This window comes from Micropterus dolomieu, linkage group LG03 (assembly GCF_021292245.1).
Source record: "Micropterus dolomieu isolate WLL.071019.BEF.003 ecotype Adirondacks linkage group LG03, ASM2129224v1, whole genome shotgun sequence".
In the NCBI taxonomy this organism is placed as follows: Eukaryota; Metazoa; Chordata; class Actinopteri; order Centrarchiformes; family Centrarchidae; genus Micropterus; species Micropterus dolomieu.
The window spans coordinates 15,095,878-15,108,789 of record NC_060152.1 but is presented as its reverse complement, the minus strand read 5'-3'; the positions used below and the strand labels follow the sequence as shown (position 1 = coordinate 15,108,789).

Below are 12,912 nucleotides of genomic sequence, written 5' to 3'. Positions count from 1 at the left end.
TCCAGACTGTCCAGAACTCAGCTGCCAGGCTTTTAACCAGAACAAAGAAATATGACCACATTACTCCTATTTTAGCTTCATTACACTGGCTCCCAGTATGTTTTAGAATTGACTTTAAAATTCTATTGATCACTTTTAAAGCTCTTCATGGCCTCTCGCCTTGTTATATTTCTGAACTTTTAGTCCCATACGCACCAGCACGTACCTTGAGATCCTCGGGCAGAGGTCTGTTGTCTGTTCCAGAGTCTCGACTGAAAACTAAAGGGGACAGAGCGTTTGCTGTCAGGGCCCCGAGGCTCTGGAACAGCCTGCCCGAGGAAATCAGGTCGGCTGAGTCAGTGAACTCTTTTAAGTCCCTTCTTAAAACATACTTTTATAGGAGAGCTTTTCCCGATCTTATTTGACTTTATTTTATCCCTTTTATTTTATTGTATTTTACTAATTTTATATTAAATTTTCATGCTCTTATCTTTTCTTTGTATTATTCTTTACACTTGTTAAAGCACTTTGTAACTTGTTTTTGAAAAGTGCTCTACAAATAAGGATTATTATTATTATTATTATTAAAGTGTGGTTTAAAATGTCTGTGGTGTATGAAATATGTATGAATGGAGAATAAATGGCATGTTTATCTCTTATTAGTCATTCAGTAACCAGGAGGCACATCAGAATCATATTCACCGTGATTTTATTAAGCTGTATCCAAAGTACAAGCAATACACAAGAAAAATGTTACCATAGAAACAAGAAAGTTATCATTCACTCCCTCTCCTGATTTAGTTTCTTTATTCAGTGTACAACACAGAGAGGCTATGCAAATGGCCTACATTAAAACTGAGTAAACTGTAGGCCACATTATTTTATTGTTTTCTCACTCAGTTAAGATCTTATTTGCAACTTAACAAGAATTCATCCCACATTATCATTTTTACAGGAAGCTTGCAAGCACATGTGAATTCACAAGCACAATGTTCATTATGATGTAATTTAGTGTCATATCACTGTGTACTGTGTTTTACAAGCGTCAGGAAACAGAAGCCAGCAAGACTTTCCCTGAATCAACCTTCGATCAGACTGAGAGCGGGCCCTGCACCAACAACACTGGCTTTGGCAGTCAACATTCAATTATGCAGAGTTTTTACATAGTAAAACTATGTAGTAAAGGTCAGTTTGTTGAACGGAATTTACCACGGTGGTTCTCCTTTCCTAGAACTGGTCTAGTGTGTTCAAGAGGAAATTTGCATAAATATATAGTGGTGAGCAACTGTTGGACAAACCCTTCAAGCCTCATCTTAGACCCTCACCTTCCTGTAAGTTTGTGCATAATCATTCAGGGTGCAATGCAAATCACCTGCCACAAAAAAAACAAAAAAAAACCCCACCAAGGCCACATATCTGTACACTTGGAGGATACCAAATGCCAGAATCCTCAAATCCCCTGATTTTTACCAACACCTTTTTAAGAGGTCCTGAGCTGACAATTGTCATTTATCAGACCAACGACATCTAAGAACCTTCAAGAAACAAAAAGAACACACTGGATGACAAACATGCAAGATTATTTTAACCAAAAAACAACCCAAGTTTATTAAGAGAGAATTAATGAATTGGGTGTTGGTGGTGTCTCAACGCCAAGCATTTCTCTGTGCATATTCTGTATATAGACATCTTATATTACATGACTTTTTATTCCTGCTTTCCATTTTCTCATTGTTGTATCGGCTCCATGGCAGTGTTACTTGAAATCCATCAAGCTCTGTTCATTCTCCTCCTCCACGTCTGGTCAAAACTAGTGCTGTTTCCTCCTGAATGAGCATCCTGAGGAAAGATGGAGAAAGACTGAGTGTTAGGTTTAGTTTGTGTTGACTCGATTTTTGAGGTGTTGTGTTGTAAACTAATAATACAATTGGGGCTGCAAACAAACAATTTTCATTATCGATTAATCTGTTGAGTATGTATTAATAATTTGGCCCAAGATGAAATCTTCAAAATGTCTTTTTTTGTGCAACCATCAGTCAAGAACCCAAAGATAATCACTTCACTATTGGAGAAGAATTAGGAAACAAAAAAGTGTAGACATTTAACCCAGGACCCAGAAATAGTTTCTTCCTAAATTAGTCAAAACAAATAACTGTTGCTGATTTATGTTTTCGACTAATTGCTGCAGCTCTAAATAGATTTTAAACCACCATGAACTCTTGCTTTTCATTTTAGCGCCCATGTTAAAGGTTCAGTGTGTAATATTTAGGGGGATCTATGCAATATACTGTACATAACTATATTTTCAGTTGTGTTTAAAGACCTTATATAATGAACCGTTATGTTTTTATTAAATTAAAACGAGCCATTTCTGTCTACACACTCACACCCCCCGTGGGTCCTCTTACATGGATATCACCATGTTTCTACAGTAACCCAAGTGGACAAACGGCTCTTCAAAGCGTGTTTCTTCACTACGTTGAATATGTACAAAGGAGAAGAACAAGTTACGTTTATTAGAAGTTGGATAAAGAGAAATTTGGACAGATGGAGTCCACCGTAGCTTCTGTATGTTGTTTATATGCTCCGATAATGCCAATCCAACACATCTTGTGTTGCATGTGAATGCACCAAGAGCCACTGGCTGCAATTCGCAACCCTCACATACTGAACCTTTACCAGTTTAGCACTTCATCTACAGATTCGGCTTCTCACCTATTTTATTCCAGCAAGAGACCTACATGGTTCTCAACAAAAATGGATCTGTTGACAGTCATATCGACATCATACCTGAAACATTAAACCTTTCAATGACTATCTGTAGAATGTCACAGACATGAAAAAAACCCAAACACTTCCTGTATCCTGTCATATTAATAGCCCTCTAGTGTTTGACAGAATCCCTTCATTTGGTAACATGGCTTTTATTGTATTGTATTTAAATTAAGGCAAACTCTGTGTGGAAAGATGGTGCTTACAGTTCACAGAGGTATCCATCACGCAGAGGTAGGCGTAGGCAGTGTGGACCAAGCTTTGGAGCACATTATTTTAGCAAGATGTAACTAATAAACTGGCGAAAGTGTAAAACTGTTGAGGAAAACACTTGAGGTAGTCGTGGTGCAGCAACAGTGCAAAGCCAGTCAATACAACAGGGATGGTGTACAAACTGGCTTACTAAAAACTGACAGGGATATAACATAAGACAACGATAAAACTCATGTTTCTATCTGCCTTTTCAAAGACTAAATCACCCTCCAAACAAGTTTGTTTTTTTGTGCCAAGGTAACCCATAGTAACTCAAAGCAGAGTGCATTGAGAAGCCCTTTGTTACAAAGGCAGCAGAGCACAGTATTGTGTTTGGGACATTGAGAGTAAAAGCAAACCTTGAGCGCAACCAATTCACTAACATAATATGCGCAGTGTTATCATCAGGTCTTCAATGCCCGCTGAAGCAGTTGCTGCACGTTTTATCAGAAATAACAGATTTGCTGTTCTGAAACTACTTTCTGTTGTACTTGCTCTAAACAGCCTAAACAAATGTCTGAATGAAAAGGCATTTGTGTTCGCAGCTGACTGTGTAGAAATGGATCAATGATGATTAATTTCTGTCACGACCACGAGAGTCACTGTATGCCTTAGTTGACACCCTGTTCATGAGGAATACAATGAAAGGGCAACACAAAGGCAGGTGGAGGTATTGTACGGGGAGGTTCTTCTAACTGATCACAACAAAATATTCAGGTTTAATTATTTCTAAATATAATTATATTAATTTAATTAATTTCTGTTTCTGTCTCTCTTGCCGTAGTCGCGGCCAGTTTAACCTGTTTATTACGAAAACATGTATCACATTTCTACAGTCAAATAAACCACAGAAAATGAAACACTGCACATGCTGGTTTTCCTGTACCTTCTGTGAGGCGAGCTTTTCCTCCTGTAGGCTGGCAGAGGACTGTGGAACAGCCGACACACAGCACTACGGTCTGAGCGTGACTGAACACTGTGGTGATCTTGTAGCAACCTGCACACACATAAAAATCATTGGCTGGGACGGCCATGACTGTTACACTTATAACAGACAGCTGCCACCATAACCACTGCATGATCAAATGTACTGGACAACTGATGTGTCCTTGCAGCTGTTTGTGTAAAGAAGTCACTTGAAACTAATTTTCCAGACAGCCACAAGTGTCACTGTATGCCTTATTTGACACCCAAATCACTAAGGGAACAATGAAAGGGCAACACATAAAGGCAAATACTTTTAATACGTGTATGTATAAGTAAGATAAATATAAGCTCAATGCATTACATAAATACAATTATTTAATAACCGTAAATGTACTTTTTGTTTAAATTTTTTTACTTCAGTTCATTTGTCTCAGTCTCGATAGTCAAGTTCTACTACTTTAATATGATGTTGTACTACTTATGTGTAGTTTGCTCATTTCTCCCTCTTGTTAAATAATCTAAAAACAGACCTGGACATTTCACATCCATAAAATAGGAATTGGGACACTGTACAAGACGTTTTTTCTTGTGTCTCCTCTTTTCCTCCTCGGGGCTAGGGTGCAACAGATCCTTTGCGAGCTGAAAAGAAACCACAGTGAAACACAAACGAATTTATTAAAGTCTCACTGTAAAATAAAGAATCATTTCAGTTCTGGATGAGTTGCCAACTTTACAGCATGATTAATAGAGGAGGCAAAGGTCGAGATCTGTTTAGTTTTTAAATGAGAGGTAAAGTTAATATGACAACAGGAACGTAAAAGTATTCAAGAGAACTGGATTAAAATATTTTTAGAGCAATCACGACCCAATATATGTTAAAATGTTGAGTTTCTGCCCTCCAAAAAACCCAACATGTGACAAGGGCCAGAAAGGGAGCAGTCCTTCTTTGTTGTACACGTGCTTCGCCATATTGCGTCCGTTTTAACATCTTTACATTTACATTACGGCAACGTAATAACGTAGACTCGGACAGAAACAAAACACTATTTTAAAACGTAATTATCCCCCTCCGTCAAAACACTTTTTAACGATTGATGGTAACTATAAAATCCGTAGTGATACTTACAGGCATGTCTGCGTGTCTGGGCGCTCACCGGAAGATCATACTGACGACGCACCGGAAACTTCTGGCTGAGGCAAACCCGGAGGTAGGAAGACAGAAGATTATTCTTTTTTATTTTTTTAATAACCGTTGTTTTCTTGGGGTATTGGGTATTGGTGGGTGTTTACAATCAGCTACCTGTTAGATAAAATAAAATAAAAATATTTATGAAAATGAAACATATTTATGTTACTGGACATTAAATACAAGTTAAATTTAGTAGGCCTACAAAAAATCCGCGTTTGGTTATGAAACACCAAATAGTAGCTTTTGAATATGTTTTATTTCATTTTTATGTAGCATTTAAATGTCCAGAGCAATGGTTAGTTATTTGTCCAGATACTGGTACTCCAAATTAACATGTAAATGTAAATGAGTTTGTTTTTAAATGAAATTTCCCAATTACAATTAAAATGTTATTATGACTGCCCCGGCTTTTCTGTGAGGAGTTTGCATGTTCTTCCTGTGTCCGCGTGGGTTCTCTCCGGTTGCTCCGGCTTCCTCCCACCATCCAAAGACATCCGGACTAGGTTAATTGGTGCCTCTAAAATTGTCCTTAGGTGTGTATGTGAGCGTGACAGTGTGGCTCTGCGATGGACCGGCGACCTGTCCAGGGTGTACCCCGCCTTTCGCCCAATGTCAGCTGTGATTGGCTCCAGCCCCCCGCGACCCTGTAGGCCTACGCAGGATAAGCGGTTGACGATGGATGGATGTTATTATGACGCTCTCCATCCATACATCTTTGGACTAACCAGAGTGCAGAGTAAACTCTTTACTCTTCTCACTAACCGCCAGAAAATATAAGCAACGGGAGCTATGGGAAATTATTTTAAAATATTTTTTTCACTCCACAGAGACTGAGAGATAACCTAGGCCTAGGCCTATCTGTAAAACCAGCCAGTGAAATAAATATGCAGATCACCTGGGATAAGTTTTACTTTGTAACATATCTGAAGGGGAATTTTAATGTAGCTAATAATTTACATTATTAAGGCGTAGCCTAATGTCATACTGTAGGCTACTGATTGCAAAGGCAGTGGTTCTCAAACTGGGGGGCGGCACCACGGGGGGGCAATCTGTTACTGCAGGGGGGCATAGATGTTGAGCGGATAAAGTTGCATCAATGTGATTCATTTGCTAACCTGAATATTTTGTTTTATTTTAATTGCTCCTGTTTAATGATTGAAAAACAAAAGTCAGTAGACTCTCCTGTCTACATATTTTGTTTACCTTTGGTATGTTGGTTTTGGATTAGCCTACATGTTAAAGAATAAAGAATAAAGAAACAATGAACCTGAGATAATAGAAATGGCGCACCAGGATGATGCCACTGGTGGTTTGTTTTTGTAATTAATGTATTTCAATAAAGTTGTAGTTTATGGTTACGGACCGTTATTCGTTTTCTGATCAAACGGCGCCATCTTTTGTTCGTGCCGGGTGCCTGCAGGTCTGAGTCTTTACCTACTCCCATGAAGCACTCCCACACGACGTAGACTTTCAGCGGATCTGGGATCTAGGCCGACGGCAAGTTTTTTTGGGTAGAGGCAGAAAAAAACACGTAGCCACCCCGGACTCCCCGGTACGTTGATGAAAGCAAAATGGATCTTGAATAGAGTTGTTGGCACTTTATCTAACTTTGGATGGAGTGTAGGCCTATTTCTTTATCCAGCGCAGTCCAAACGGAGCACAGAGGCACAGAGGGGGATCGGAATTTACCGGTGACAAGTCTGAGAGGGGAAAAAAGAAAAAGAGCATCCACTCGTTACATGGAGCAATCTTTATTTTACTTTATTTTTAAGCCTGCTTCATTTGAATCACAATCAAGATTTGAAGACCGAAGTCGATGAAAAGTAGGCCTATACGTCCAGAAAGGGACAACCCCGACTTTTCTCCTTTTAAACTTTGAAGAACAGCTCCAACTATGGCGAAAAAGTACGATTTTCTTTTCAAATTGTTACTCATCGGGGACAGCGGAGTGGGCAAAACATGTCTGATCATTCGTTTAGCCGAGGACAATTTCAACTCCACATACATTTCCACCATCGGTACGTTGTTAACAGTGAAATGTTTGCCTTGTAATCTACGACATGTCTGCACCAGCTCATGACTGGCCTTCTGTGAAACTATAAGACAAATGTTTGCTGAATGATGGCATTTCATTCTTCCTCTGTTTGATGCCCAACACTGTAGAACTGGTTTGTCAGACTGATTTCATGCCTGAACTAGTCCCTGCTCTCTCTTTTTATCTCTTTTCTTCCATCTCATATCTGGTTCCTTTTTTCCCTCCTGTTGTTGAATGTGTGTGCTGTTTCTTCCCTGACCCTCTTCCCCCCCATCTCTCCCTCAGATCTCATTCCTCTCACTTGGCTCTCAGAAGGTCCACCCACCCTCATTCCTATCTCTTTTACCATCTCTCCGTTCCCAGAAGAATGGTTGGCTTTCTGGCATTTTTTCTTTTACAGTACAACCCCCCACCTCTTCTGCCTCCTTACTGTCTATCTGTCTGTCAGCTTGTCTATCCGGCACTCAAAGACAGTGTGTCTATGCAGTCTTTACTTTATGTCTGTTTGTGGATGGGGGGTCACTGAGGGGGCAAACTCACTGTGGGAATGGCCATGAATCAGTCTCCAGCCTTGTGAGGGTGACCTATATATTCTGCAATGTTGGTGGGGTTAATTTTAGTCCATATCTGAGGTATTTAACTCATTCTCTACCCTCCCACCCTCCTTGCTCTTTGTCTCCCAGGCATCGACTTCAAAGTAAAAACCATTGAAGTGGATGGAAAGAAAATAAAACTACAAGTCTGGTAAGGGATGACACTTAGTTGCTGCTTGCGTGGAAATGCTTTGTTTTGTGATTCACTGAAGCAAATAACGCAGAGTAATATGTTGAGTTGTGTTCCTCTGTTCTCTTGCCGGCCTCTGGCTCAGGAAAGAGGAACCTCCTTCTTGTTCTCCAAATCAGGACTTCATGACAGGGTTTATAGTCCAAGTATCCATCACACAGAGTTACTGCAACACAAATTCAGCTTCCTATAGCAGTGTAAACTACACATTAAAAGTGCCGTCCTGCAGTCTTTCCTTTGACCACAGTTGTATTTTAAAGTTTAAAGTTGCAAGATATGCACACATCATTGCACATTTTCTTACTCCACATGTTTTTGTTTGTGCTTTGTGCAGGGACACCGCAGGGCAGGAGAGGTTCAAGACCATTACGACAGCCTACTACAGAGGAGCCATGGTGAGCACAGGACGGCTGCAGAACAAGCAGACTGGATAATCAGGCTGACATCACTGCCCCCTTTTGTGCTCGCTCTGTACCTTTCACTGACTCCTTAAATCCCCTCTCTTTGTCTCTCCCCTCGCTCTGCGCCAGGGCATCATCCTGGTGTACGACATCACGGACGAGAAGTCCTTCGAAAACATTCAGAACTGGATGAAGAGCATCAAAGAAGTGAGTGAGACTGTTTCCACTAGGCCGTGGCAAAGATTACCAGGAAAGACTTCGAAATAGTGCTTAGTCGACTGGATACGTGTTAGTCATAAGAACGGGCATTTGCTCACTGCAACAACAAAGCAGGGATATTGCACAACTGCTGGCTTTAAAGGGTCAGTTCACCCAAATCACACAAAGGTTTATTTCCCTTCTTACCCCTAGTTTTCACTCAAATGTCTTTGAACTGAGCTACTAGCTATTATTGATTAACCTGCCGCTAATTTTCTTGATTAATTAATTATTGCTTTGTATATAAAATGCCAGAAAATGATGAAAATACCCAAGTATAAATTTCCAGATACCTTCCAGATGCCTTGATTTGTTTGATTAGCAATCCAAAACACAAATATATTTAGTTTACAATGATATAAAACATAGAAAAGCAGCAGATACTTACATTTGTCGGCAGTTTTGCTTGATTAATTATTTAAATGATTAATTGATTATCAAAGTAGCTGCAGATTAGCATTCAGTATGTCAGCTTATCAATCAGTCAACTAAACATCTCAGCCTTAGGAAATAGCCCACGATGAAAACTGTTCACATTAAGGTTTGTGTGTTATCTTATCACAAGGAACTGGGACATTGTTTCCAGAGAGACTTTTTTTTTCAGTTTCAGGGCAGATTTCGCTTCACTGAGTAGGAACCAAAGAATCCCAAACACTGTCTGTCAATTGTTATTTTTAAAAACTTAAAATTTTTTTAAGGAATTGGCTTTAATCAATAGTGGGCAGCTGAGTAGTGACATTAAACAAGAGGAGAAAGCGAGAAGGAGAATGACATGCAGCAAAGGTTCCCACCCAGAATCGAACCGAAGGCTGTTGCAATTACAGTATTATGATATTGAACTATTCTACAAGGACTCCAATTGAAACTTTATTAATGATGTTTTGATCAGGTAAAATAAATTTTCCTGATCAAGATTAAAAAACTACATTAATAGACTGAGGACAAGTGACCATCAGTGTGTGTGTGATTCTTTCTCATTTAACAACTTTCAATTGTATGTAACTGTCATTGATAAAGTAAAGAAATGTAGATACTAGTAGATGAACTAACCCTTTAACAAAGAGGGTTTTGAATTAAATGTTTGCGTTCATCCTTTCTATTTTATTTGGTTGAAATGCGAGGTCGTAATAGAAAGGAAATCTGAAAGCATTCAGACAGAGAATCCTCTACTGTCTCATCAAAACTGAAACAAAATATGCAAATGTATCTGGTCTTTGTTAAATGAAAATCAACAGCCTAGATTTACTATAAATACAGATTAAATGTCACAACACACACCCCCCAATTTTTATTTAATGAACCACTTTATTTAATCATATCTGTGAGGATCTTAGTCTTTAATATAGAGAGAGTTTCCTGCTAAAAGATGTGCTGTCCTTGACTTTGATCTATCCATATGTGTACTCTCCGCTAAGCAGGCATTCTTATGGAGAAGAACTAGGCTTTGCCTAATCAATTCACTGCATTCCCTCTTTCCCAGAATGCATCAGCCGGGGTCAGTCGAATGTTACTAGGTAATAAGTGTGACATTGAAGCAAAGCGGAAAGTTGCCAAGGAGACAGGAGAAAAGGTGAGATGACCCTAACAGAAACTTCTTATTCTGATGAAATTTGGATGCATCCGTAACAGTCAAAGGTTTCACTGTGAGGAAGATACAATAGAAGTTAAAACTTTTTTTCTGCTTTTTAAAATGTTAGAGGGAGTGGTTGTTTGAGGAAGGACTGAGTGGGTCATGCATGTTTTTGATATGCCCGTCTCACATTCACTTGAGATAAGAAGCAGGAAGTGGTTATTACCCATATCCTGACCTAATGTAATCAGATCTGTGTCTGTTGTTGACAGTTGGCAAAAGATCACGGCATCAGATTCTTTGAAACCAGTGCAAAGTCCAGCATTAACGTGGAGGAGGTGAGCCAGAATGTAACCACGGGCTAACAAAAACACTATCTTCATACCTCATTAAACTTTAGCTTTTGTATTAACAAATTTATCTGTTTCCTTCAGTCGTTTCTGTCTTTGGCGAGCGACATACTACAGAAAAACAGCAAGAAACCAGTAAGTCGAAACAGGCTGAAGCATTTGTTCCTATCTGGAATCAGACTTGTTACTTTATGTTATGTAAGATATGTCTGTAATTTCCTTTCTTTGTCTGTATTTCCTTGTTTGACAGGGCCCCACAGGCAGGGAGGTGAAAATCACCAGCAGTACAGAGAAAAAATCCTCCAAATGTGTTCTTCTCTAGAAAGGACGCTGGCCAGCATCAATGTTACAGAGGAGAAAAACTGTCTCCATCTGGTGGGCTCAAATATCAAATACATACTGGTGCATAGGTATAGGTGTACATACATAGGCTTTTATACATAAACTGCTGGTATTCCCTTTACAGTGTTTGTACTTTTGCTCCCCAAAAGCGTACTTTGCCAGAAAAAAATGTATGGATTTGTATAGTTGCCCTTTTCTTTCTGTGGCTTATCGCCACAGTATCATCCTTACAAAAACACTGCTTAATGTCTACAGAGAACTTTAGCTGTTTTTTTTAAAGATGTTTTTAGGACTGGGTATGTAAAACAAATACACCTCAGCTTAACAGAACCATTGCATTCATTTCTTATGTGTGAGCACATGCAATAGTAGCTTTTAGGAGCTCAGTGGCAGAGGAGGAGTTTGATAGGAAGAGTTTTGATTCATGCACAGCGGGCTGCTGGTTGTAGTCTTTGACCCAAATGTTTTTCATTCCATTAAATTCAAGGGGCCACTGGCATTTCACAGATTATGTTAAATTGTTTAAATACTGGACAGAATTGCTAAATTAGTTACTGAAGAACGCCTTGGTTACCAATGCTCGAGTTCATTGTTTGAAATTCATCTAATTGTAATATATTGCATCGACAGCACAGACAAGTTGACAATCTTGCAGTGCCGCATTTTAGTGGCACATAAATATATTGCAGAAATGTCATAGACGAAACATTAAACTTTACATTTTGGCTAAATGTACAGTTTTTTGATGTTTCAATAGTGTACAGTATTATAACGCATTCAGCAGAATCTACAGCCACAGATGCAATTGGATATCAAACACCCTGAGTCTAGCATGGACACATCCTATGAGAAGCTGAAAATATGCTCTTCACGTTGATCAGTTAAACTAATTGATGTGGTTTTTATGGAGCTGAATCTGAAACCAACACTGGCGCTATAAAGAAGCGATGTTTTAAATATGAATGGGATGAGAATGTGGAAGATAGGAACAGAGATAAATGCAATATGAGAAGTGGAGAGAAAGAATGATGGGTGATGCAAGTGAATGGCCAGGATGTGAGGAAAGCAGCAGTGCTCACATGCCCCTCATTCTGAATTGATTTAGTGGGTCTTGCCTTTTATCCCAAGTGCCTGGTAAATTTCTTACTAAACATGACCACACATTAGCTACATCTGACATGATAGTTTTTCTGTTCAGGCAATTTCAGATCATTCAAAATAGCTTTCATTATAGGCGCTCATCTGCTCCTGACAGACGTACTGTATCTACTTTTTATACATTTTCTTTCACATTCTGTGTCTTTTTAGACCTGCCACAAAAGACTGTATGTAGTTTACAGACCTGCCGCTTGCTGAATAAAAAATTATGAGTGTGTTGTAGTTTGAGACTGTGTGTTGGTGCAAAACATTATCAGAACATGTAGTTTGTTCATGAATTTTGTAAATGTTTTATTGTGAGAAGTCAAGGCATGTTTTGACATTAATGCAATACACAGATGGGTGTAACAAAATATACAGTAACACAAAACAACGCTAGAACAACAATAAACAGGTTAGGATTTTGCTCCATAGTATAAGGAGAAACGCACCGAAAGGAAAGAAAAGGAAGAAATGTCAGGAAGAGCAAAAGAGGAGAAATCCCTCTTCAGGGACAGAAAGACATGCAAAATATCGTGCAACAGAGTGGACAGAACAGACAAAACTAAAATTACAATATGGAAAATATTAATATTAGGTAGAATTGATAAGACTGCAAACATAAGAATATGCAGAAGATGTGAATTTGTTATTGTGAGATTGGTAGGTGAAATAAGCAATGGCTTCAGCCTACAACGTTTCACTCATTGCTATGATCTGTTTTAGAAACTGACTCGTTATTTTGTGGATGTTTAACCACTCAGATTCATTGCTGTATACCGTTTTAAATACTTGAAGTCCTTAATAAAGGTACATTCAGTTCAGACAAAGAATGTGGCTTTGCGCCTCAAGGACACTGACAGGAAATATGTCGCAGACAAAGTGCTGGTTAATACATTAGACAAGGCACCCATGGG

At 39.0% G+C, this 12,912-nt stretch overlaps 2 protein-coding genes and 1 non-coding gene across 3 annotated transcripts; 1 reads left to right on the top strand and 2 right to left on the bottom strand.

Annotated features, from left to right (window-relative positions):
* Window positions 1-671: 671 nt before the first annotated feature.
* Window positions 672-5,127, bottom strand: rps27.2 (ribosomal protein S27). The gene is made up of 4 exons (XM_046043960.1): window positions 5,057-5,127; window positions 4,461-4,569; window positions 3,890-4,000; window positions 672-1,818 (listed from the first exon to the last, which is right to left on the bottom strand). The coding sequence occupies exons 1-4, from the start codon at window positions 5,060-5,062 to the stop codon at window positions 1,790-1,792; spliced, it is 255 nt and encodes an 84-aa protein (XP_045899916.1). The 5' UTR covers window positions 5,063-5,127; the 3' UTR covers window positions 672-1,789.
* On the bottom strand, window positions 4,105-4,236 carry LOC123969077. The gene has a single exon (XR_006824622.1). It is a non-coding gene; the product is annotated as a small nucleolar RNA SNORA13 (small nucleolar RNA).
* A 1,376-nt stretch (window positions 5,128-6,503) lies between the features above and the next one.
* Window positions 6,504-12,231, top strand: rab13 (RAB13, member RAS oncogene family). The gene is made up of 8 exons (XM_046043959.1): window positions 6,504-7,137; window positions 7,838-7,898; window positions 8,272-8,332; window positions 8,468-8,545; window positions 10,077-10,166; window positions 10,439-10,504; window positions 10,601-10,651; window positions 10,767-12,231. The coding sequence occupies exons 1-8, from the start codon at window positions 7,014-7,016 to the stop codon at window positions 10,836-10,838; spliced, it is 603 nt and encodes a 200-aa protein (XP_045899915.1). The 5' UTR covers window positions 6,504-7,013; the 3' UTR covers window positions 10,839-12,231.
* The last annotated feature ends 681 nt before the right edge of the window (window positions 12,232-12,912 follow it).

Coding starts and splice junctions, on each gene's coding strand:
- rps27.2 (XM_046043960.1), bottom strand. Junction 4,001..4,460: donor TATGGATGTGAAATGTCCAG/GTCTGTTTTTAG, acceptor ATGTGTGTGCAG/GTTGCTACAAGATCACCACA. Junction 1,819..3,889: donor AAAAGCTCGCCTCACAGAAG/GTACAGGAAAAC, acceptor ATCTTTCCTCAG/GATGCTCATTCAGGAGGAAA.
- rab13 (XM_046043959.1), top strand. CDS start 7,014: ATGGCGAAAAAGTACGATTTTCTTTTCAAATTGTTACTCATCGGGGAC. Junction 8,333..8,467: donor CCTACTACAGAGGAGCCATG/GTGAGCACAGGA, acceptor GCTCTGCGCCAG/GGCATCATCCTGGTGTACGA. Junction 8,546..10,076: donor GGATGAAGAGCATCAAAGAA/GTGAGTGAGACT, acceptor CCTCTTTCCCAG/AATGCATCAGCCGGGGTCAG.